This window comes from Ptychodera flava (genome assembly GCF_041260155.1).
Source record: "Ptychodera flava strain L36383 chromosome 23 unlocalized genomic scaffold, AS_Pfla_20210202 Scaffold_23__1_contigs__length_28996876_pilon, whole genome shotgun sequence".
Taxonomy (NCBI): Eukaryota; Metazoa; Hemichordata; class Enteropneusta; family Ptychoderidae; genus Ptychodera; species Ptychodera flava.
The window spans coordinates 10,762,082-10,787,280 of NW_027248277.1; the positions used below are offsets into that span (position 1 = coordinate 10,762,082).

General features: G+C 38.4%; 1 protein-coding gene and 1 long non-coding RNA gene across 2 annotated transcripts; one reads left to right on the forward strand and one right to left on the reverse strand.

Annotated features, from left to right (window-relative positions):
- Nucleotides 1–1,147: 1,147 nt before the first annotated feature.
- LOC139124016 (uncharacterized) lies at nucleotides 1,148–6,549 on the reverse strand. The gene is made up of 4 exons (XM_070690147.1): nucleotides 6,437–6,549; nucleotides 4,908–5,067; nucleotides 3,341–3,476; nucleotides 1,148–1,861 (listed from the first exon to the last, which is right to left on the reverse strand). The coding sequence occupies exons 1-4, from the start codon at nucleotides 6,484–6,486 to the stop codon at nucleotides 1,716–1,718; spliced, it is 492 nt and encodes a 163-aa protein (XP_070546248.1). The 5' UTR covers nucleotides 6,487–6,549; the 3' UTR covers nucleotides 1,148–1,715.
- A 10,482-nt stretch (nucleotides 6,550–17,031) lies between these two features.
- On the forward strand, nucleotides 17,032–20,081 carry LOC139123954 (uncharacterized). The gene is made up of 3 exons (XR_011549804.1): nucleotides 17,032–17,058; nucleotides 17,262–17,332; nucleotides 20,027–20,081. It is a non-coding gene; the product is annotated as an uncharacterized lncRNA (long non-coding RNA).
- Nucleotides 20,082–25,199: the final 5,118 nt, after the last annotated feature.

Genomic DNA, 25,199 nt, shown 5'->3' on the forward strand with positions numbered 1-25,199 from the left:
GGGGCGTTCCGAGGTCGATAGCACCCTACTTATTGCTGAATCTGTCTCTGTATAGTGCCCCGCTCAAGTTGGGTACACGAACTCTCTCTTCGTCGTTGTACATTTCCAATTACATAAACTCCATGTATCGACTCTTGGAACTGAACTAACATAAATTTAGCCCGATCTTAAATCATTCAAAGTCATATCCTACATCACGGCGTACAGCAGTCAGTCGCCTGGGTGGGGAGGGGTGGGGAGGGACGGGTATTTTGTGAAACAGTGTATTACTTTATTTGACTTTATTAATTTTGACTGTGATATTTCAAAAAAAGATTTCGACTCCAAACCTGTCTGACTGCTTTCTTTATTGCCTTCAAGTCCTTATATCCTCTCCACCCTGTGTAGATATCTCTGTAATTGCTCCGCAAACAATGCCAACTGGTTAATCAGCTGTCCGTATCAGCGGATTAATTGATTAAGTCAACACCACAGCCGTCACACACGCAGTAAAATAACTCTTATAAAATCAATTTAGTTATGAATTGCAGGTCTGTAATTTTTAGAATTTATGATATTGAATGGTAACAGTAATTCACAACAACATGAATGTAGTAACTGATTCTGTAGAACAAAAGTTGCTATGTGTAACATTTTGCAGTTTCTTCGCGCAATTTGCGAATTTTGATGAAAATGGGCAGGACAGTGCTGAATATTCCAGGCAGTGATAGTGAGCGTACGAGCGTGTGTTTCATGAACTCTACAGTGTGTGGAGGGGTATCAGTCAGAAAAGTGAAACAACTATAAGCTCGATTACCGAACCCCCTTTTTTGAGAGTGGCGATTTGGCCGAACGCTTTTTGTCTGCGGTTTATCCGCTAGGTGACTGGGTGCCGTACGTTGTGAATTCAAAGCGGGCACCCGATTGACAAACACCGTATTTTTGTTTGGTTTCTATTATAGTTAACTTGCAAATCATCTGTGAAATACAGCCGACAGAATTTCTCATCAAATCGGTTACAATGGCCTCTTCTCCTCTTTCCGCAATATGTATGTACACAATTTTTAAAACACTCTTATGTGTTCAAATATTACATAGCACTCAACTGACACAAATAATCTTTCCAACAGCAGTTACTATACGACTCATACACCAACACAAATGAGCCAAAGAACAATTTGTTAATCAATTATACCATACATTCCATACTTTCAACTCCGGATTGAGAGGAAAATTTGAGTTTTATCGCAGTGCCATACATTTATCACGATAGTAAGTAACATATTACAAAGATCTAATTGCCTTGTAAGTCTTCGTAACCAAGATATGGATCCAGCTATTTCTAAGTTTCTGTATTCGAAATTACAAAGCATTGGTAGTCTGCTCGGAAAAAAATTACTCATAATTACATTAATTTTTCCAGAGTTTATTTCGTACCAGATTAAATATCTTTTGTTCGCATGTTCCAAGACAAATATTTAATGCCAAGTCTTCATTGTTGAATACGGTCCTACCAATGAGAAGAGTCCTCGCTACCAATTACCAGCGGTCGTCTGGCATAGACACCAACTTTTCTGCTCGGTTATGGACTCTTAAACATTGTCATTTGTCGCTCACTCATTCACCCTCAAGTTGTTAACGTTATTTACTGAACTAGTTCGAACTTATAAATGCTATACCACAATGCACTTTCAATATTTTTTCTAGCCACCCTTGAATCATTAATAAGAATCGCTCTACAGTGCACCACGAAGTGTTAACAACTCTTCGGGCAGTCCCGGCAACTCTCGCACGCTGACCGTCTTCTTCTTGCGCATGTCTCTTGTAAATTCCACGTAGAATGACCAGTTTGACGTTCTTGAACTGAAGAACAAGGGGGCATCTGAAAATGACAAATCGGGGATTGCGATTAGACCGATAATGCGACTTTTCTGTAGTGTATCTTCCAGATAGAGAACTTTTATCATTCTGTTTTTCAGAAATCTATTTTCAAAAAATTGAGCAAAATGTGGGAACATTCCAAACCATTCGCTGAGATTTGATTTAGAGCTTATGTGAAGCAATAACGACAGCAACAACAAATACCGAATATCTATAAACATTTGAAATTAAAAATAACTAACAAACAGCACTGATACTCATTACATTTTCAGCACGAGCAAAAGTGAGCATATCAAATTTACCTATGAAGACTGGTCAAATTCAGTGCATTTCGTTTTGATACATGACCTAATTCCCTACAGTCATTAAATATGCAAATGGGTAATTACAATGAGATTCATTCGTCAAACTTGCAGCATGACTTAAACTAGATCTAACAATATACAGTATGAGTCCGATCTGATTCAATTCATCCAGTTTTGATATATGGCCAAGTTACAAAGAGTTATTAGATATGCAAATGGCCTAATAATGACCATTTTATACAAACAAAACTCTGAGTTTAATGACAACTATGTGTGAGCAATGTACCCTTGTAGTGTACTCAATTTAAGTGGATTTAGATTCAACGTAAGCTTATTGTCTAATTGCAAAAATTCACTGAATATAAAAAAGAGCGAATAACAATACGTCACACTCATCACATTTTGGGCATAACTTAACCTAAGCGCAACCAGTGCACCTCAGAAGTTGGATCAAATTCAGCAGATACAGAGTTGATTCATGGCGTACTCACAAAAAGTAAAGAAATATGCAAATGAGATAATAGGAAGCACTTGGTTATCATTATACTACCAGCATATTTAAATCTAGGTGTACCAAAGAAGCTTTTACATACACTATACACCTTGAGCAAATTATTCGCATTTTAAGCTGTTTAAACTCTCGGCGAACAAACATAAAGAGCTAGAGAAAAATCAGTGCATTGAATTTACATGTATGGCCTCATATAGAATACATCGTCAAATATGAAAAAGTTTGCTCGGTATAACCGTAGAACAAATTAATAGCCTAAAAATTGCATCAAATTTGTGCCAGTGATTCTTATGTTATAGCCAATCATTAATTATGCAAATTATATGTTATTATGCAGACTTTGCCCACCAATCTCTACATCTAGATTTACCCATTCTGATGTTAGTAACCAATTTCCATGGCATGCTCACCAAAAGTGTTAAAGTTATGACTGAAACACAATCCATCTAAGAACGGACAGGTGGAGTGACACCCCCTCCCCGCAATGGGTATTGTAGCAATATTGGACACCGCTTTTGGCTGAGGCACATCTGTCCAAAAATTTTAGAGTCCGAATATATGTTTCCGAGTCGCATTCTCTTCTATTCTATGGTATCTCACAATCTGCAATTGCAATTATCGTAAACCAGTGATATGATTGTTCCTCCCTCCGTCTGTTACTCACTTTCTGCCATTTCCTGTTCGACCAAGGACTTCACGTAGTTGTCGAACTCATATTCCTTCAACGATGGAACCATGGCAATTATATCCCGGATGGTGAAAACACGTAAATCGGTAACGCTGAGGTACTCTTCTATGCTCTTGTTAGGAAAGAGATAGGTAAATAGAAACACTTACATACATATGGCAAAAGTCCCTTGTAAACAACATAAATAGATGATGAATGTACATGTGTCTATATACTTGTCATGCAAATGGTATACAGCACGCAAATGCAATCCTGGTCGAGTAAGCCACTGTACAACATTATTAGCTTACATTTACTGAATGTATAGGTAGCATGGTGCGAAATTGGGATCAGATGCACCTACGCCCGTTGTTTGTGTCCATCCACCGGGACGTCTTGAAAGCCAATGCACGTGTTACCTTGAAATTGGTATAGAACTGTTTAAGGAATTTCTCTGAAGGACTATTTTTGTTACATTATTGGCGCCAAAATATGCAAATGAGTTTCAAAAATGCCAAAATTCTACGCAAATTTTCTCCAAAATCATTAGCATTCCACATTTCTGTCCCTAAGGACAGACATTATGTTTAATCCGGTTATTTAGAATATGTTTATGTGTGTCTTAATTTTTGAACTTTTTTAAAATTGTTGTCACACGATTATATGCAATCTCCCAGCTTTGCAATTCTAGGTCCTTACAAGTCACCCCATTGAAATTTGTCCTATTCACAAGATCTCAAAATGGACCAGTCCGGTAGATTTTGAAGCTTGCTTACGTAAACTGAGCCAAGACCACATCAAAATGCAAATAACGATGATATCGCATATGTAGAGTATAATGACTAATATTGCCGTATTCGGTTAAAACATTTCCCCCTAAAAGTATCAGTTACCTAGGTTACAACATCATTCCGTAGATTGTAGATAATTATCTTAATGCTCATTGTTATTCAGTTATCGTGAAATTTGCCCATCAATTTCTTTGCGTCCATAAAAACTACAATATAAAGAAATTACCACTTGTCTTATTCATAGACTAAAACCTAGTATCGAAAAAGGTTTTAAATTAATTGGCGTCTGATCATACAGTATTCATGCCATGTTCTGTTTTATGTGTAATTGTATTCACACAGGCGGTACAATTTAGATTAATTGTACCGCTTCTGAATGTTAGGGTTTCTAACATTTCACAGGAATATTAAATTCTCTGCTGGCGAAATGTTTGCACATTAACGAAATACTACCCAGAATCTTCTCAGGCAAATCTTGCGCTAAGCACCGTTTTGTTTTACCATCTGGTGCATAAGCCTGCTGATTTACCGGTGCTGAAATAATGCACATCTTTATTCTGTTCGGTAAACAGAAAAAAGGATAGTACGTAACTATGGTATCAGTTCACCAGAGTCTCACATGTTAGAAGAAAATAGCTTGAAGCATGCAATGATTAGATTGCGAAAGAGAAGGCGACGTGGCAGAAAGGTATGGGCATGGTACAAATGGACACGGTTACTGATGCTGAAGCTTCTAACTGCGCATGTGTTAACACATGCGACAGATTACTCACCTGCGGGTACAGCGGTTTTGCTATGTACAGACAGGGAATCTTTTCGGCCTTCATGATTTTGTTAATCTGGCGAACAATAGCCGGTGTGGCAGCATGAAGCACACGGAACTGTTTCATATGACACTCCGTTTCCCGTCTCTCATAGTAGTTGCGTATGCACCTGAGAGAGAGAGAGAGAGAGAGAGAGAGAGAGAGAGAGAGAGAGAGAGAGAGAGAGAGAGAGAGAGAGAGAGAATTATTAATTGTAGCGTATATAAACATTATCTAAATTATCATACAAGCAGTAAATTCTTATTATACTGCGTGTTGTGATGTTTACTCAATTAATTAATCCTCAGATACGGACAGCCGATTAGCAATGTTTGCAATGTTTGTTAAGCAATTACAGTGGTGTGTACATCGGTTCGAGAGGAGATATGGACTTGTGTTGTAATAAAGAAAGCAGTTCGACGGTGTGGAGTCGAAAACTTTATTTGAAACATCACAGTCAAAATTAATAAAATAAAGTAAGCCACTGCACAAAGAACCCCATCCCTCCCCACCCCAGGGGACTTACCGCTTTTCCCTGTGATAATACTGTACAAAGCCTTTGTTTCAAGGACATCATATTTCCTTTTGCAATATTGTGAACTTTGTCCTTATGCGAAGGGAGGATATTCATTAACGTGAAGTACTACGAATTACGTCAAAATTAAGTTGTGGTGTCATTTTCTTGAAACTTTGCACAAATATTCTTGGAAGTTTTGCAAGTGCAAAAATGTATAAAAATGGGGGTCACCACGCTTGTTTCCATGGAAACGGACGTTTAAAATGGCGTCGTTAGAAATAAATAAAAATGATATAATTCATTTAAACTAAAGAAAGCAATTATAAAACGCTTAGTAAATGAGTTAATTTTTTAATAAATACCAAGACTTAAGATCCATATTTATTGAATGTATAGTTTTCATGATGTTTGTGAAGAAATTTTAACATAAGTATCGATTACAAAATGACGATATCGAAATTATATCACTATATAATTTTCGAACTTTTTTCCTGTCGCTTTGAATGGTGTCATTTTGACCAAACTTGGCGAATAACTCCTGCCATAATACCATTTAGTTTACACTTTTAATAAAAGGGTGTCACCATGCTACTTTTTACAATATCTCCAAGTGAATGGGTAATTTGCGCCATATAAATAGGAGAGAAATGTTAATTTTTCGCTCACATTGAATAAAACACAGCTTCCTAGGGGGTCAAAATATGACAAGGTTATAGGTCACATGCATTTCTAAGACACTGGGTCAAAAAATTAGGTAAAAGCGCAATTTCGACAATGACAGGTGATGTTAAATACATGCGCTACAAAATAACCCATTTGCGGCAGGCTGGAGTTAAATCTGCGCAGAAACGTTCTAAAGCGTGTGCGCGTCCGAATTCGTCGCCCTTCACCTTAACGTGTACATTGCATTGAGTTCACAGTGAATTGCATTCATCAGTGTCTCAAGTCCAAGTTAATTCATTTTTTTTCCTTAAAAATTTACAGTGTTACCTCGGTTGCGCACAATCTACATAGTCCATTCTCTCTCGGCATCTAGACAAACTTATGCCACAATACTGATATTAAAATGTAATCTGTACTTCGCTTAATATCAACCTGTAAAGTATATTCTTACGGGGGTAATTTTGGAATCCTAGACTGGTATTTCGAGTTTGAAAACGACTTTTTAGGAGGCGTCGTGGGGCAGTGGTTAGGCTACAGGTCTTACTATCAGAGGTTGGTGAGTTAGAGACTCGGTGAATCCAGAGTAACGGACTCATTGTTGGAGAACGGTGAGTTCGAGACTCTAGCACAGTGTTGTGCCACTTTACTCCTCATTGCTCCATTAGGCAGTAAGTAATGGGTACCTCATCCTGTAATTACGTAATGCCTGTTGGATGAAGGATTTAATATATTATTAAGAAAAATATGATTAATTTAACTTCTGTTCTCGAAAAATTTTAAATACCTACGATGCCAAGCTTTCAGCACTTTTATTACGCCAATGCAACACAGCAAAGTTGCCATGACAAAGCTTCCCAGCAGCCTCCTCTGCCATGCGACGAATGTAAGGTGCCCGGATGAAGTGCTTCTCAAGGAGCGATTCCACTCTTTCAGAACATGTGTAGTTCACATCAATACACATGAAAGCCAGGCATCTCCTTTCCTGTCCGTTCTTGAATCGCAGACTGTTCTTGAAATGCGCGTACTCTACTCTGTAACTTAACTGTATATCCTCGCTATCGACCGAAAGAAACCGTGCTAGTTTTGCCTTGAAACCTGCGATACACGTGACGAAGCCACCGCTTTTTCTGTAATCTTGGCAAATCCTAGTCTCGTACTCTCTTCTCGGCACAGCTGCAACAACGTTGCCTTCTTTGATGTAGCCGCCGCACTGAGCACGAAAATCCTCCATTGGAATTGTGGGAAGTAGCTCTTGAAGCTTGGCGAGGTCGAAGGTTTGGTTGAATAATCTCCTGCCTCTTGACCCCCTCTCTTGCGTTCCATGAGTGCTGAAATCCAGAATAACCATGCCAAGTTGATGTGCTATGGCAAATTCTACGGTCCATCTGTACATGTTGTAAAAGTTATTCGGGCCACCTCCATGCAGGTAAACGGGAATGACAAAGTTCTTGCCTGGGGGCCAGGATTTTTCCTTCGTACCCCTCGGGTACTCCTTGACTTGTCTGCAGTCGTCGACTTTCAGTTCAGTGTCAGCAAGACTAACACTGTCTTTTATGGATTCAGACGCCTTCTTTGTAGTATTTGGAGTTTTCTTGACTGATGCTATTTTATTGCGTTTGTCGACACCTTCGCTCAGGGACTTCTCGTTCTTTCCGTGTGTTTGCGGCTGGTTATCTTTAAAGTCTGAAGATTTTCCTACCTTTGGCAACTTCTGTGGTTGATTAACATTGAACTTGGCATGTTGTTCTTGATCTGCTTTTTGCACTTTTTTAACTTGATCATCGCTCGGTTGGTTTTCACCATCCGTTTTTTGTTTGTTGACCTTTACACTCGATGTACTTTCACCAGTTTTAAATTTCCCTGTTGAAGTTTGGTTAAGTTGATGTTGGTGCGAGGCCACGTCTGTTTTTTTCTCATTGAGATGTGGTTTCTTTAACTATCAAAGATCAGATGTATACATATGAGAGAGAGGGAAAGAGAGAGAGACAGATTGATGGATGGATGCAATATTCTAGCACGGCATCTGCAAGTGTACGACTCGGTTGCATGTATAATCAGAGATTTTACGCATCCATTATGATAAAATCAAATTATGAAAGTAATTTAAATTAAGTAAAAACTATCCTACTTTAGTACTCTTCCACGTCCGGATGGGAGGATATTCATGTTTGTAAGCTCCGGGAAGATACCAAATGTAAAGAATTGTCGCAGTTCCAGCAAATAACAAAAACGCATTACACCATTTACATTTTCTATTGTTCGTTTTTCCATTTTTCCTGCAGAACGAAAAACAAATGAACGTACTACTTCGGTAGTATCTATCTATCTATCTATCTATCTATCTATCTATCTATCTATCTATCTATCTATCTATCTATCTATCTATCTATCTATCTATCTATCTATCTATCTATCTATCTATCTATCTATCTATCTATCTGTCTATCTATCTATCTATCTGTCAGTGTATGTCTATCTATCTGTCTGTCTGTCTGTCTATCTCTCTGTCAGTCTCTCTGTCTGTCCATCTTGCTAACACCATCTATATCTATACAGCCATCTTGGTGTTGCAGAATGAGGATTGGAATTTTGACAGCAGTTTTTAAAGCCGAGACAAATTAAAATTGATGCAAGGTGCTAATCAAACCGTTTTGAGTTCATCCGTGTTCTTAATTTATCTATGTTATTAAAGGTATAGAACATGGCGTGGCATATTACGAGTATATAAAAAACAGCTTCCAATGTACAAAACGTTAGAAGCGGTGTACGAAGCTACGGAAAAAAGTGTTTGTTCCCGTCATCAGGCTCATACGAGTCGCGATTTTTTGTAAGTTTTGAAAAAAAAAGTAAAAATCATGAAAATAATAAAATAAACAGAGCCCAAACATGGAACTAGCTGAAACATAACATTTACATGTGAATTCATGTTATGGATCAGTTGATATGTTCAATAAATGTTCTGAAATGTTCCTCAGGTGTGTTTCTTTCTATGGCAGCCATGATTTTTATAGCGGCCATGTTTGAATTTCCCAAAAAAGGATTGGTCGTTTTGTTATTTCCAAAAGAAAAACAAAGAAAAAGATAAAGAAGGAAAATAAATTCGCGTGACAGCCTTATTTTCGAATCTACCCAATGTCCACAAACATTTCATTTCATTTTTTGGCCTAATGGTGCATTATAAATGTGCCAGCCTTGCATAGTTTCACTGAAGTTCCTGACAACATATCAACTGGAATTTTGGTGTTGAAAATGTGAAATTAGCCTGCTGCTTAAGCGAGAATATTGGCAGGCAGCTTCCCAGTTGTTCGTTTAATTTCTTCGCTGATTTTACAATTAAACAGGGGTCATTTTAATAATATCAAAAACTAAACATGATTTCAAACCCAACCAATACTGGGGCGATTAACGAGCATTTTTAAAGAGACATATTTTTGTTGACATTGAAAAAAGGTCACTCTTTCTCAAAATATTTTCAGAAAATCGTTATGCGATATGAAAATATCAAGCTCTATATCAATGATTGAATTAAATTATGTTAAAAGTACCCACAAAGTGATAATGAGCTTGCTTGATTTTGGCTAGTTTTAATTTCAAGGTTTCAAGTTGTGAATTGCTCCATCAACAAGTTGTATATGTGTGTTGCTGAAACAAAGTTTAACATAATATTGAATTGAAAAAAAACTGCGCCGCATCAAGTTTTGTGTGACCAAACAATGAAAACCAAACCTGTATTTTGGGGTTCGAACAGACACTAATCTTTCTAAAATATAACTTCTGACGCAATGTACAAACAAGTTACTGTCTTAAAGTTGCCCCCGAAGTTGTTCGAACGAACGTTGCCCGACAAGAGCGTGACATTCGAAAAAAAATATATACACAAAAACGGCTTCTAGGCAAGGGAAGATAGCTCACCTCTCCATCTAGCTTATATGCTTGTTGTTGATCTCCCTTTTTCGTCTTCTGTAAGTAAACTTCAGATTATGCTCTCTGCAGTGAACGCTCAGAAGTTGGACCCAACATGAATCTTACGTTCATAGGCGGGCGCTTCGCACTCTTCTATGCGGCTTTTGCTGTTTGTGATGTCATCCTGACGTAGTTAGTTGAAATATAGGCACTGATATGTGTATATTGAGAAACGTCGACTGTTTTTTTTGCTGTTTAGATATTAAATTATATGACAGGGATGAAATGCTCAGTCTACCGTTATGAGTAGAATATTTGACAGCTGTGTGATGGATCAGACTATCCATCAGTTAAAACTTTATACCGCATGAAAGAGCTCAGCAGTACATGAGAAAACGTCTGTTTAGGGAATATACCAACCCTTACTTCTGTTTCATCGTATGAAGGGGAGCAAAACAGACCAAAACTACCGAAGCGTAATGTGGATTCACCTGCTGCACAATTACCATGGTTGCCATAGAAATAAATGAAATCGACACATTAGCTTGGCCAATGAAAATCGTTTTGCAAGCGATCAATCATTTTCTTTCCTCTGATAAACCAGATATAAACTGAAAATGCTCACGTATTTCAGTATATATTGCTTCAGTATATATTGCAGTTGTCTGTGAATTTAAATTTTTGCCATGTTTCACCAACTTAAGTCAAGTTAATCCAGGTATATCCCGAATTAGGAAAGTTATTAAAAATATATTCAAATTAGGAATTGACTGAAGTTTCTCGTATTCCTGCTTCTTTTCATCAGGTTGTTTTGAAACAGTGAAAAACGTTCACATGGCAGACTATCATCTTACATCGATTGGTTTTTGTTTCTGGATTCCTTCGATTTAAACTGTTTGCTCAGTAGAGTCCAAAAGTTACCATGAACATGACTAGACATTCTAATAGTTTTATAAATACTTTTTTTGTGTTTCAGTATTGAAAATAATCTTGCCAATCCTCTGTAAAAATAAAATCTATATGGCCTTCGCTCGTCCTATAAGGTTTCATTGTCTGGTTCCCTGACCTATTTTTACCGCTGGCTGCGCTGCTAACGAAAATAGGGTAAGGTATATTGTGAGCATGTCTATCATTGGTCAATAGTACGAGTGCAGTGATTGCGTTGAATTTATTTCCAACTTAGAGCTACCTTCGAATGTAGATTTCGTATGCCCATGGACTCATTTCACCTCCATAGTTTCCCGAACCAAGCATCCTATGCCGACATCGAATGAAAAACGAAAAATCATTTATTTTTGAGTCATTGTCGCATATGCCAAAGGTCACCATGGTCACCAGGTCACGTTTGTGAAAAAAATCATTGACGATAACCGTAATTTCACTACTAAATACAATATTAGAAGAACAGATTCGGAGACTTAAAAGTGAAGCCGTGCAAACAACTTCAATGTTCGATGTTTCCTCATCTACGAGTAATTTCCAAGCTCGGCACTGTACGTAGATGTGCAGATCACATGTGGTGGTCTTGTCAGGTGACTGTGCTCATTAATATTCATTCAAAATTCTGACTGAAACGTTAGCCCATACCTGACCCTATTTTCGTGAGCAGCGCAGCCAGCGGTAGAAATGGGGGCTAGAAACCAGACTAAAGCTTTCATTGTATGGTCCAGGATGTAAACAGAACATTATAGAGGGCGCACTTGCTCAGAATGAATCACTACTGCCCTCGAACTTTCCAATGGGCTCAGGAAAGACATAAAGACATACCTTTTCAAGAAAGTCAACAACAACTGAGTTTTCTTTGTATATTCTAGTTTAATGCAACCTCGCTGTTGAGAACGATGCGTTAAAATGTGGCCGTGAACATTTGATAAATTACGCCCTCTACAATTTCATATCACAATTATCTTGTTTGTCTGGCTCCTTGCCAAATTGCACCAGTGTTTGCAATTGCACAACTTGAGCACAGTTCTGTGTTCGGTATGCGACGACAATATTACACGATATCAATTGAATCTCCTGTGTCGCTGATACAATACAAGAACAATCTAGCATGGTTACGCTCAGTGACGGCAAGTTTAAGTATAATTGCAATGGACGCACTAGTCATGTTGTACTTATTATGGTCGGGAATTTGATCGATTGAAACACAGCGCCAATCACGTGTCTGCAACGAAGGAATTCGACTGGTTGTACGTGAACGCCGTATGATCGTTACATACAAGGGGACTTCGCTGAAGAGCGTTTTTCGTTTGCAATCCTGCGACACAATGCCTTCGCTATTTATGACCATGAACTAGCAATCTCTTCAGATTATTAATGAAAGTAGAGTGTTCGGTGTCAACAGATTTCATGCATGAGAACGCGTGTTGCGGACAGAATGAATCAGATTGCCGCCGGCCCTGTACAGCATATGCATATTTAGGAGTCCAAGAAACCTGCACTGTGGGCCCCGCCGATCAGATCACAGTGGCTCTACAATTGCTAATTCCAATATAATAATGACTGATGCTGTAAAACCTTGTTTTGTTTATGAGCTTTTTTTCCTTGTTCTCTTCTATCGCCATACTTTTCCTCATTCTGTTCATAGACCCTCTTTTTAGGGTCCATGGGAAGATAAAGTGACCGTTTGAGAAAGTACGCCCTCTTCAGTTTCCCAATCACCTGGTTGCATTCCATAACAAGGTTCGGTAATATCATGATATCAATTGCCATATACATTGAATTTTTGATGCAATACAAGAGCAATCTAATCGTTGACTGCAATGTGAGGGATTGTTGTAGTGACGGTAGCCATGTTATTACCTGACATTTTCGGGAATTTGACAATCACTCTATAGTCTTCACGACACAGTCATTCGACTAGCCATAAATAACGCCTTTTGATCGCTACTGTAAACAGCGTAGGGCTTTTGGGTGTTTGCTGACAATCGAGTCACGTGACTTTTGTCGGCAAGTGAATGCGACACGATCCATTCGCACACAAGCTGAGCACGCCCGTGAACTATCAATCTTTTGCGATCAAAGTTTAATGAAAAAAGAAAGTACGGTGCCTGAGAACGCGATTTGCGGACAGAAAAAATCGTATTGTCGCCGGACTTTTCATAACATATGAATACTTAGAAATCCAAGAAATTTTCACAAAGGCCCTGCTGATCAGATTACTCGATAAAGCGGACCTGTTACAGCTGTATCTAGCACAACGCATACTAAATCCAATTTGTTAGCAACGGTCAAATAAGGGCAATGGATTTTATATTGTAGCAACCGAGTATATCCTGCGTCCAATCTAGTTGTCGTCTTCAAAATAAAAAAAAAATCTGTGTGAACCAGGAAATACCCGGATTCGTATGCAGCATTAACAAGAAAGCAAGAAAATCTCAATTAATATTATAACATTAGGAAATCTTCTCATTAAAATTTTGAACTCGTTTTTTTGTGCAGTATACTGACTTTGCTTTGTTTAAAATACCATAGATCACTGTGAGAGAAGCATGATTGACGTAGTGGCTTGTGACTCTAAATTAAAACAGCTTGAATATTAAAACTTGGTTTCAAATGTCCAGCTGCCCCTCCCCCCTCACTTTATTTTTTTATTTTTGTGAAAGTCATTTCGGAATGTTATTAAAAATGAGCGGCGGTACAATAAAGCGACTATAAGACAGACGTTAGGAAAATCAATATCCGTAGTTTTAAGCCCATTTGAGTGACAGTGCAGTTGAAAATACCTAAGGTGGCATATATACGGGATTACTGTGTTTGTAGCTGGCTAGTGAATCTTGAAGAAGCTAACAAAAGTAAAACACCCTAGTTTGATGTACCATTCTTAGAATTGTCTTTACACACGGATAAAATTGCGGAGTAACATTAATATTTGCAAACCGATACCTTTCAGATATTTAATAAAATTTAATTTAATAAAATTTTCATAATGATGATCGTGCGTAGGATTACGAACGATTTGCTTGTGGTCTTTAATTTTTTTATCGCTTGGATTTTACTTTTCACGTCTGGAAGATTGAGTCAAAAAGCGAGTGTTATCCAAGCAGTTAACACCTGCATGTTAGACTGCAGTTGTAGTAAGCCACTTAAGGTGAAGGGCGACGAATTCGGACGCGCACACGCTTTAGAACGTTTCTGCGCAGATTTGACTCCAGCCTGCCGCAAATGGGTTATTTTGTAGCGCATGTATTTAACATCACCTGTCATTGTTGAAATTGCGCTTTTACCTATTTTTTGACCCAGTGTTTCGAGAAATGCATGTGACCTATAACCTTGTCGTATTTTGACCCCCTAGGAAGCTGGTTTTTATTCAATATGAGCGAAAAATTAACATTTCTCTCCCATTTATATGGCGCAAATTACCCATTCACCTGGAGATATTGTAAAAAGTAGCGTGGTGACACCCTTTTATTAAAAGTGTAAACTAAATGGTATTATGTCAGGAGTTTATTCGCCAAGTTTGGTCAAAATGACACCATTCAAAACGACAGGAAGAAAGTTCGAAAATTATATAGTGATATAATTTCGATATCGTCATTTTGTAATCGATACTTATGTTAAAATTTCTTCACAAACATCATGAAAACTATACATTCAATAAATATGGATCTTAAGTCTTGGTATTTATTAAATTAACTCATTTGCTAAGCGTTTTATAATTGCTTTCTTTAGTTTAAGTGAATTATATCATTTTTATTTATTTCTAACGACTCCATTTTAACGTCCGTTTCCATGGAAACAAGCGTGGTGACCCCCATTTTTTATTTCATTTTTGCACTTGCACAACTTCCAAGAATATCTGTGCAAAGTTTCAAGAAAATGACACCACAACTTAATTTTGACGTAATTCGTAGTACTTCACCTTAATGGACGAAGAGATTGTTGACGTCTAACGCAGTAGCGCACGATTGGCCCTGAGCCGCTGAGGTAGGATCCAATTCACACTTACACCGAACTTTTTTCTCTCTCATTCGACCTTGTTCGGGTCTCGTCCCCTTGCTCCGCTGTACTTTCTGAGTGTCTGCAGTCATTCCGCCGACTCTATCTATAATAAACTTCTAGATACTGATACATTACAGAGAGATAATATGCGGTGGTCGTCACACCCAACGTGCGCCTCAAAAGTGAAAGGCTTAAACTTTTAATTTAATTTATTTTTCTTGGGGAAATGTTAATCCATTCTCTTCAAAATCAATGGTAAAAACTAGGGTCACAGTGCAAATTTAGGAACCAACGAAACCAATTTCCTTAAATCGCTGCTTGAAATTCTAAATGGCTGCCATCCCTGTGGTAAATTCTACGGGAAAACAAGTCATTTTCGAACTCCCCAAAAAAGGCTGAGAAAATTTTTATTGTTCAAGAGCTTTCAAAAAGAGCCAACACAAGTTGAAGATAAGATAAATATTATTGTATAAAATGGGAATCTGAATATTCTGTCCGAGAAGCGAATTTTATTTAACTTAATTAATACAAAGAATGTGAAAAACGGTCATGAACCGCAAACGACCAGAGGGTTCGCATGTTATAATAAGTGCTGGCGTGTGCTTCTTGCCCTGACAAATACACAACCGTTTTAGGTCAGCCTGGACACACGACAACTGCGCTGCCTGGATTTTGGCCGTGATTCCGGAATGCCATTCAAAAGTGCACGGTGACCGAAACACGCCGGCGTTTTCACCGCGTACAATAAATATAGCGACAGTACGACAGGCGGAAGAAACACTTAAGTTCGTAGCTTTAAGGAAATACGAGTTACATTGAAGCTGTAAAACCCTGCTGTCACATATTTTTGACATAATAATCGTGTTGACAGCCTTAGCCCTGACTTAGCGAGACCTAAAAAAGCTAATTAAATTCGGACCCCTGGGTGTAGGCTATTAAAATGTGCACTGCATTTACAATTGGATTAACTGGGGCATTTTAATTTTTTATTCTGTGGGCCGATATTTTTCAGATATTTGATTTTGTGGAGTGGTTAGAAACGCGCTTGTTCGCAAGAATTCACTCCCAAGTCCTGACAGGCATTTGTACACTAGTACGTCTCAGACAGTAGCGCACTACCGTGACTGCTGCGTCAGGTTGGCAGGATCGCGTTCAATCAACAGCTGTCACTGCGTAAGTTATGAAGGACCACTGTTGTAAATGGAATAGTACTGCTAGTGTTTGTCATTTATGTAATCCAGCAATAATTATTGCATCAAACCAAGGGTCTCCTGTCGTCCGGTCAGTGCACCCATGCATTGAGAAACCGATAGCATTGTCTGCGTGAGGTGTACAGGTACGTGTTTTTCTGTTCACATTATCTCTATTTGTTCAAACGTCGAAAACGGCGTGAGTATAGCGGGAAAACTTTGTATGGCCAACGGATTCAAAATAAACACTTCAATCTCTGTTTAATTCGCTTAGATGCAAGCACGAGTGGCTTCACACTTTTTGTGAATAATTTAACTTTAAATTTCAAGGTTTGAAATTTGGAACGAGGTTACCAATGGGATATAAATTGTGGACATCCGCGTCTCCACCCAGGCTATTCGGACATTTAAAGACATCGTTATGATGCATGATTTTACATTTTTGAACGAGACAAAATAAAGAGGTGACGGATTATAGGAACAGCGCCCAGAACACTGGATAATTATGAGACAGACAGACAGACAGACAGACAGACAGACAGACAGACAGACAGACAGACAAACAGACAAACAGACAGACAGATAGACACAGAGCTTGCTAATAAGTGTTAATATACGCCCTTAAATTTAGCATTATAATATTATTGTAGGTACCTATGGAAACAGCAAACAGCTTTTATGTTTATCGATGACGTATTGACAGAGTTCAATCGTTTTCTTCATAAGATGCAAATTTACAACTGATTTGACGCAAACTCATTGGATACGATTTTGACCACGCCCAAATAACTGAACAGGTATTCACGAAAGCAACCAATTACCATCTACCCGACGCTATAAATGCTGGTTAAGACAGCGTGCCATTTCAGTACATCCTTACGAGAACGACTGTGAAGATGGGTCGGTAAGCACATTTCCAATTTTGCATTTTAACCGAACGGCGAGACGAAGTGACGGCCTACTGAAAACCGATTGTCCTTATACTAAATCTTAGTTGCCATGGATTAATTGTCTTGACGGCAATAATTTGAACACAATACTGTCATACTGTTTTTCTTCCTATTCACCTAATTTTTAATATTTGTCTTGGTCTTTGTTCTCTTCCAGATTGAACAGTGCCCGCTTATTGTGTGTTCTACCGATACTTTTCGCTGTCTTGCATTGGAGCCATGGAGACGGTGAGTTCCCAGCTTAGTTTGATTAAACCATAGACCCTCAAGAAAACGTGTTACGAAGTAAATAATTTTAAGTTCAAAACCTAGTGGCTAATGTACATTCTTCAAGCGACATGCAAATTAGCTTTCACGTACGTTTGTCTATAATATCATCACTATTAATGTATTTCAGAGTAACAATTTTAATATTTTGCCTCATTGCCTATGAAAACTAGCCGATTGCGAATAATTGGTGAGTCAGAATCTTCAGTAAGTACGGAGTTAATGTAATCGATTGATTGAGTGAGCCTAATGTATTGTAGCTCCAGATATAGTAATAGACGGTTATGAGATAACCACCCTCCTAATCCAGCTGATATAACATACAACGCATCGACGGACAGTTTGAACTCTGCAGGTGGAAATGTTAAAAGAATTAAGATACAATTTGAGGATTCGTCTAGCAATAAAATTGGAACAGAACAAACAGCGGGTGACAACGCCCCTACAGGTTCAAATCCCGTTACGGTAAGGGAGCTTTCAGTAATTACAGAGGGGTGGGCCGGGGGAATTTCGCGCACACCTGTACCGTAAAATGTTACCCTCCCCCTATCATCCTGTCTAAAATGTGACCCCTTGTCCGACATTCTAAAACTTGATTCCTCCCCCCATCAACCACTGCGGTATTCTCCCCAGGAATAAAAAAAATGGTATCAGCTAATTTACATAACAATTGGTTCAAATGTTATGTTAGGGACAAATTACAGAGAGGGGGGCTGGTGTTTTTGGAGGGACAGTCGCAATTTATCACGCAAGAATTTTTGAAGAGATATGGTATTCCATATATTTGAGGGAGGGTCACCATATTTTGTGCAACTATAAGAAGGCAAGATGTAGCTGATTTAGTGCTTCATCCGAAAATATCAAATCATGGAGTCTATCAGGCAAATTATTGACAATTTACCCCCACAAAACATGCTATATCTGTATTTTATATATGTTTGATAATGTATTTCATTGTACTTTGCTTGAATAGGGAAGTAAAATGAACATTTGTGTACAAGAAATTGATTTCTGAATTTCATCTAAAAAGTTGGTTCACTCAGAATCCATGGTGTCTATGATGAAACTATGAATAATTTTTTCCAGAACAAAATTAGATAAATCTGTGCATTTATGTATGCTTGATTATTAAGATTATTGTTCTTGATTAGACTAGAGTGGTTACAAGTCAATGGTTGTGTAAGAAATTTGATTTTGGAATCTCACTGATGTCGATTCACTATGCATTGGGGTCTATGATGAAACTATGAATATTTTTTTTGTACAAAATTAGATAAATCTGTGCATGTATGTCTGCTTGATTATTAAGATTATTGTTCTTGATTAGACTAGAGTGGTTACAAGTCCATGATTGTGCAAGAAATTTGTTTTTGGAATTTCACTGAAATGTCAATTTACTATGCATGGCGGTCATAATGTGTACGTATTTTGTTGGTGTTTTCCTATTCAGGAAATATCACATGGACAATCAAAGTTTTGGCCATAAAATCTGCTTCTGTCAAAAGTGACCCTCCCCCTTGAACTGTTTTCTAAAACGTGACCCTCCCCCCAATTCCCCGGCCCACCCCCTGTAATTACTGAAAGCTCCCTAACACAAAGCCCTGCACATTCCATTTTAATTGGTCGAGTTGAAGCATGTGACTTACCAAGAACAGTAATGATTCGTTTACATGCCATTGAATATGAATAATTATATTGACAACTCACATTTGATCGCAAACATCGTAACTTTACAGCTAAAACGTCAATTATGATTTGTACAAAGATCATAATGAATCATAAAGTAAGATGGAGCACTTATGGGCCAAGTTTAGACAATTTCCCCCGAAAATCTTTGGATTTGTACACTTTTTACAGCCTGCGTGACAGTGCGTCGCGTATTGCACTAGTGACAAAAACGCTGAGCTCGCATACAGCGCAGTTCGGTGGATACAACACTCGTAAAATCACCGTCCCTCCACTCACAGTGGGTGGAGAAACGGTTGGGTAATATAAGTTCTTGGGCGCCGTTGACTTTCAACTTTTGATGCGAGAAACCGTGTTCGGAGTTTGGAACCGCTTCTGATAAAGCAGGTGGCAAACACTGTTCAGCTGCAGGTAAAGTCGTATTGAATTATGCACTTAACCCTCGTGATGTTTCGTGAAAAGAATAAATTGCTGACAACAGTGTAAACTTCAAATTAGGATATTTAGTCCGATTTTTGTGTCCACCGACACATCTATCGTTCTCATAGTCCAGAATATTGGATAGATTAGCTGCCATCACCATCTTACATTCCATGTAGCACGGATTCAAAAATCTTTAACTCGGTATTTGACAAAAACAACTGCGCTACACTTACATACTATTTGCAATGTTTTCAATACCTTGTGCAACAAAATTTGCATATAATTAATATTAACAATGGTGAATTTTGAAGTTTTCAATAACTGCGAAATTGTCACTGTGAACATGTCGACGGTGCAACGATGTTGCGCTCGCATGAAGAGAAGTCAATTCGCTTATTAACGTAACCAAGCGTTAAAAATTTTGTTTTGAATACTAACTGTAATTCCGAACATGTTCGGAAGTTTACTGTTTTGTCCATTTCATTTATCAACGGCGACATTATAGGAAAAGTAATTTCTTCGAGTAATCTGCTTTTCGTATTGTAGATTCCCCTGTTACGACAGCTTCCACTAATCCGACCGGACAAACAGAAAAAGAAGGCAAGTAATTTTTAAATTCAGACAGAGTATTTCTAGTACTATGATCATGATTTTTCAACAATTAAACTTTTGGCAGATTTTGAGATAGCCATTTCTTAGTCTTTACAATGTCTGTTCCCGAGGTAAGGAAAGCACCGGTAGCTTTCATTCAGAGGGAGATAATTCTCTCTCTCTCTCTCTCTCTCTCTCTCTCTCTCTCTCCTCTCTCTCTCTCTCTCTCTCTCTCTCTCCTCTCTCTCTCTCTCTCTCTCTCTCTCATAAACTGTAAAATCGATGTTTGTATTATTATTTCATGCGATGATGGGAGTGTTTGAACTTGCGTATTTAGGATCGATCCGAGCACACCATTATGTATTGATTAAAATGTACATATTTTTCTGAAGGTGACAGTGGTGCCGGAACAGCGTACCTGAAGTGGTCGGTGCTGACCATTCCAGTTCTGGTAACACAGACTCTGCTCGGCAATTAAGTGGCAATAAATGCAACAATGTAAGTACAAAATGTTTCTTTGTGTAGTATAATAGCCAAATCACACTTGATTTTGCTTATTGTGTTCTCATATATACTTTGTTTTCTTTCTAATTTGTCTAACCCAAGAAAGATGATTAGAATTTCATACAAAGAAAAAAGATTACAGGGAAGGTATAAATAAGCCAGAATATCTCTTCTGTCGATTTCTTTTTTGAAATTATATGTAATGCAAGCTCATTCTTAAGTATAGCTTCAAAGAGTGTACTCCGTTTTGTATATTCCATTTCCCATCGAGAACCAATATGTTCTCAATGACACTTTAAACTTTCGTCTTTAAATAAAAGATTAAACACTCGCATTAATCAAGTATTTTCAAAGTGAGCCAAATATTGAGATATTTGACACAATCGAATTAAAACCATAATTCAATTTTTCCTGATTTCTTTAGCTTTGAAATTGCATGCCTTTTTTTCGCCTGCCAGTTTCTGAGCTTGGATATTTCGGGAAGATTGACTTCCAATTTTGTCGACCACTAAGCACATATTGTATCGTTACTATATTAGTATGATTGTATTTTGTTTTCCCTCTGGGGCAGTAAACTAATGAAAATATATTGATGGATGTATTTTCCAGGTGGCAAGATACAACGTTTTAAGAAGAATTTCATTTCAGAAATCTTCAGGAAAAATAGAAGATCACGAGAGGCAACAATTTATGACTGTCACATTAGCAATCACCAAAGTCTGATCAGCAGAAATAAGTTGAATTTTCAATCGCTGTTGCAGTTTTCATTTCACTTGGGGTCATCTCTCGACACAGCCGAGTTTTTTGTATTTTGTGTTGTGTCTGTGAGGCATTTTAATACTACAAACGACATTTTCTGTAGATGCAGTTTTGTTACATGGCACTCTGTTTGTGGATGACGTCAAACGCGATTCTTTCAGCAAAATTATCGTTCCCTTTTTAGAGTGACTCCGTACTCGTGATTCAGACTGCGTAGAAGTGAAACATCTTAACTATGTCAAAGTTTTTTACAGGAATTTGGCATACTTGTGTTGTAATCACTCGTGGGTTTCTGATTTGATTTTTTTTTTTTTTTGACCAGCTAAACCTTTTGGTGCTTTTGTGATACGACCCTGGACAGCTATACAGCCACATGACTGATAGAGTTTAAAATAGTATGCATTTAGTGATGTTCGGACAGCTTTGTCCATGGGGACCTATATTCCTCAAAATCTAAGAATACGATGGCATGGCTTCAGGGTTTATTACCAAAGCAAAAGTTTATCAGATTTTAAACCATGACGGTTTTACGATAGACACAATGCTGTACTCTTCAGTTCGAGCATTCAGGTGCTTGAAATGACATTGTTTATAGTTTGTAGTTTCTTCTGTTGAAATAAAAATAGTTACATCAGACTAAAATAGTTTGATTGTCTCTAACAGGTAACATCAATGGTTCCTTGTTTATGAGTTGTCATTGAGGAAGAAAATATCTTTGGTATAGCACGATATTTTCCAGCTGTCCTCTTGAACTTTTGAACAGTCTATAAAAAATGTACAATATCGGTGGTAGGACGGCGATTTGTGCTGTATATTGCACCAAGCTAAAGATACACTTCATAATCCTCCATGACATGGGCACCTATACCAGAAATACTTTTTACATTTAAACCACGTTTTATGTCGAAAATTCAGAGTATCGACGAGATTTTGTTAAAGGTATACTGTCACCTGTTCCAATTTTGCCACAGTTACTATGAAAAGAGAAAATCTAACCAATCACAGATTTTAGCGGGTGGCCGCTTTTTAAAACAGCGCCCTCATATGGGCATTTATAATACCAAGGAACGCCCCTTTGACCATATATGGGCATATTAGATTACAGGTGACTGTCTACCCTTAACAAGTGGAAAATCGTTGCTAAACAGCCGACTTGAGACTTAAATTCAAGGTGCAAGCTCTATCTTTAGCTAAAGCACTGTTCGGAATTACGCAGAGGATTGACACGCAGGGAAAGCCACCAAAAGTTTGTAGTGCGCATGAGCAATCGTTATCGGTGACGGAGAATGAGCTGGTCCACGTTTTTCTCGTCAGCGGAGGGTGGGGATGGGGTGGGAATTTGAAGATTATCATTTTCTTGCTCAGGGGGGTCAACTAGCTGTGAGTGGGACTCAGCTGTTACTGCCAATTTTTAAAAATTCTTCGATTGGCGTGAGATCCGTGTCAATGGAGATGGGAGTTTTGACACTATATGATTAAAACCTCGGATTTAAATGTATATTTCAATGCGATCCTTCACAAATTGAGTACGACTTATGGTTGTGCGTTTGTTAAATCTATATGAAAGGTGATGGCAGTCCGTTTCGTTGTAAAGGAAATGACAGAACATTTCGCATAATGAGGTTATTAACAAATTTAATTAATATTTCTGTTAATTGACACCGAAAGACGTCAATGTATGTAAAATTTGCCGAAAGATAGTATGTTCCGACCAAAAGTCACTGTTCTGACTTATGTTGAGAGCAAATGCAGATATCTTGCATATCATATTTTCTCTTTCTCGCCAGTTTCCGTATTTTTTGAAATGTCCACGATATGTTCCTGAGGTGACACTTCATTGTATTTAAGTGAAATTTGGTATTCATTGCTTACAATAAAATATAGTTAGCTGATATTGTCCGTGTTGAAAAACCTCTTTCCCAGGTGGTATGAACATCAGTTAATAAACGAAAGCTAAGAAAGAGGAGGGGAGACTTTCGTGAAAGCTAGAGGTCTGAGTTTTTGTTACCGTAACGGTACATATTTAATCGAATTGTGTTTCTCGAAGAATGTACATGAACGTCTTAACTGCTTTACACGCATTATGAATACATTAAAGTTGCAATATGGATCAGAATTGACCTTCATATTTCGAAGTTTTGACTATCTAGAAAAATCCATGACAATTTCATTTGGAGATTCGACCATTAACAGGAACGCGGGGATGGCTCTAATTTGAGTAAATTGATTTAATTACCGAATAAATTGCTGTTTTGGTACGTACTGTTTGCGAGAGTAAAGCACAAAATTTGAAACGTCATTTTTACTATTTGAATATGTACGCATGCGTATTTGGTGCATGGTAACGGTTTGCGAAATTGCAACATCGTGTCAACATGCCTAGCTAGCCTTCCCACGGGCAAGCCACAGTTACGAGTGGAGTGATACGTACCGGCCGCCGCGTACTATGCATAGTACGCGGCGGCCGGTACGTATCACTCCACTCGTAACTGTGGGGCAAGCGGTCAGGTCTCTGCCCGCGCCCTGGGTCTCTGCCGACTGATTCAGCCTAGTAAAAATGGAAGAAATTAGCCAAAAATGTCGGCAAAATAAACAATGTTTGGTCAGATCGAAAGATGGAACCAGAAAAAAGAGTGACACGCGACTACTGCACCACGTCGAGGAGGCAGACTGTGTCTACAGTTTCTCGCGAAAACACCAACGTCGCCACTGTGTGATGATCAACTTCGCTAGCCAGCGGTGTTTCCTCGGGCAACACCGACCTACTAACACCGTGCGGACCCCACGCTTTGTAATGTGAACCGGGCCGTAGTCCCTCCGCAAGGAAATAACTTAGATCTGTTAGCATTAATTGATAATCTATATCCTTCAGGTCAAATATGCATTTTTCGGAAACAAAGAAAAACGGCAGTCTTCATCATTAAATTGATTAATGGCATAGTCTCATTTACGACGCGTCGATCAACGCGCTGACATGGCCAGACCAGACTGAGGGGCAAGACAGTTGCCGAACTTCTGCAGTGGTGGATGATAATGAAGTGGGCAAAGCTTTCCAATAAATATAGCGTGCAGATACCTCGCCTTTTAACATGAAAAATGTAACAACATGCAACGGGGAGAGGATTGCGGAAACGCTGTCAGGCACGCGGTGAACACAACCAGATCGGTGTACGTGGTCTGGACGCTCGATCGATCGAACGTACACAGTGGGTGCACACGGCGCGGCACTGACATACATGTATATGGGTGAGAAAAATCAATCACACGATCTTTTGTAGAGCTGTACTTTATCATATCGATATACTTACATGTATATTTCTGAAACATTGTGATGCTACCAAAGTTAGGCAAACGCAAAATTTACAATTAATTATCATTATATATGTCAAGTTCTGTCATCGTGTCAACATCGCCCCAAAACGTGAACTCTATTGAGACGTCATCACTCTTGGTGGTACTTGTCACGTGCACAGTAGAAAACGCCAATGTTTTTGTTTTGAAAGTTTGTTTACAAAACACCTTTTCTATGCGGCCGAAACGTATCAAAATGAACGTATTTGTGTGCCGGGATCGGCAAGAGGCTTAGCTAGGAAGAGTACTTCAACGTAGTATGGTCTATTTGCTTTAGTTTTACGAAAAAAAATCGACAATTTTGATCCATATTGCAACTTTAACGTTCTGCTGAATCATAGAATTTGCAGTACAATGTACAAGAACGCTCTCTGTGTCCCATTACGACTGAGGATGTACCTCCACAGCTAACTATGACAGCACTATCTAAAACGTTTCTTTTCCTACTTTTTTCATCCGGCGTTTTGAAACAGTGAATAAATCATTGACTTGTGGCCGATATCTTACATTGATA

Bases quoted from the DNA above. Each gene is read 5' to 3' on its own strand.
- LOC139124016 (XM_070690147.1), bottom strand. From the start codon at position 6,486: ATGCCGAGAGAGAATGGACTATGTAGATTGTGCGCAACCGAGGTAACA. The intron at 5,068-6,436 runs GTAAATTTTTAA...TCTCTCTCTCAG, and splicing joins TGCGCAACCGAGGTAACACT to GTGCATACGCAACTACTATG. The intron at 3,477-4,907 runs GTGAGTAATCTG...TTTCCTAACAAG, and splicing joins CAAAACCGCTGTACCCGCAG to AGCATAGAAGAGTACCTCAG.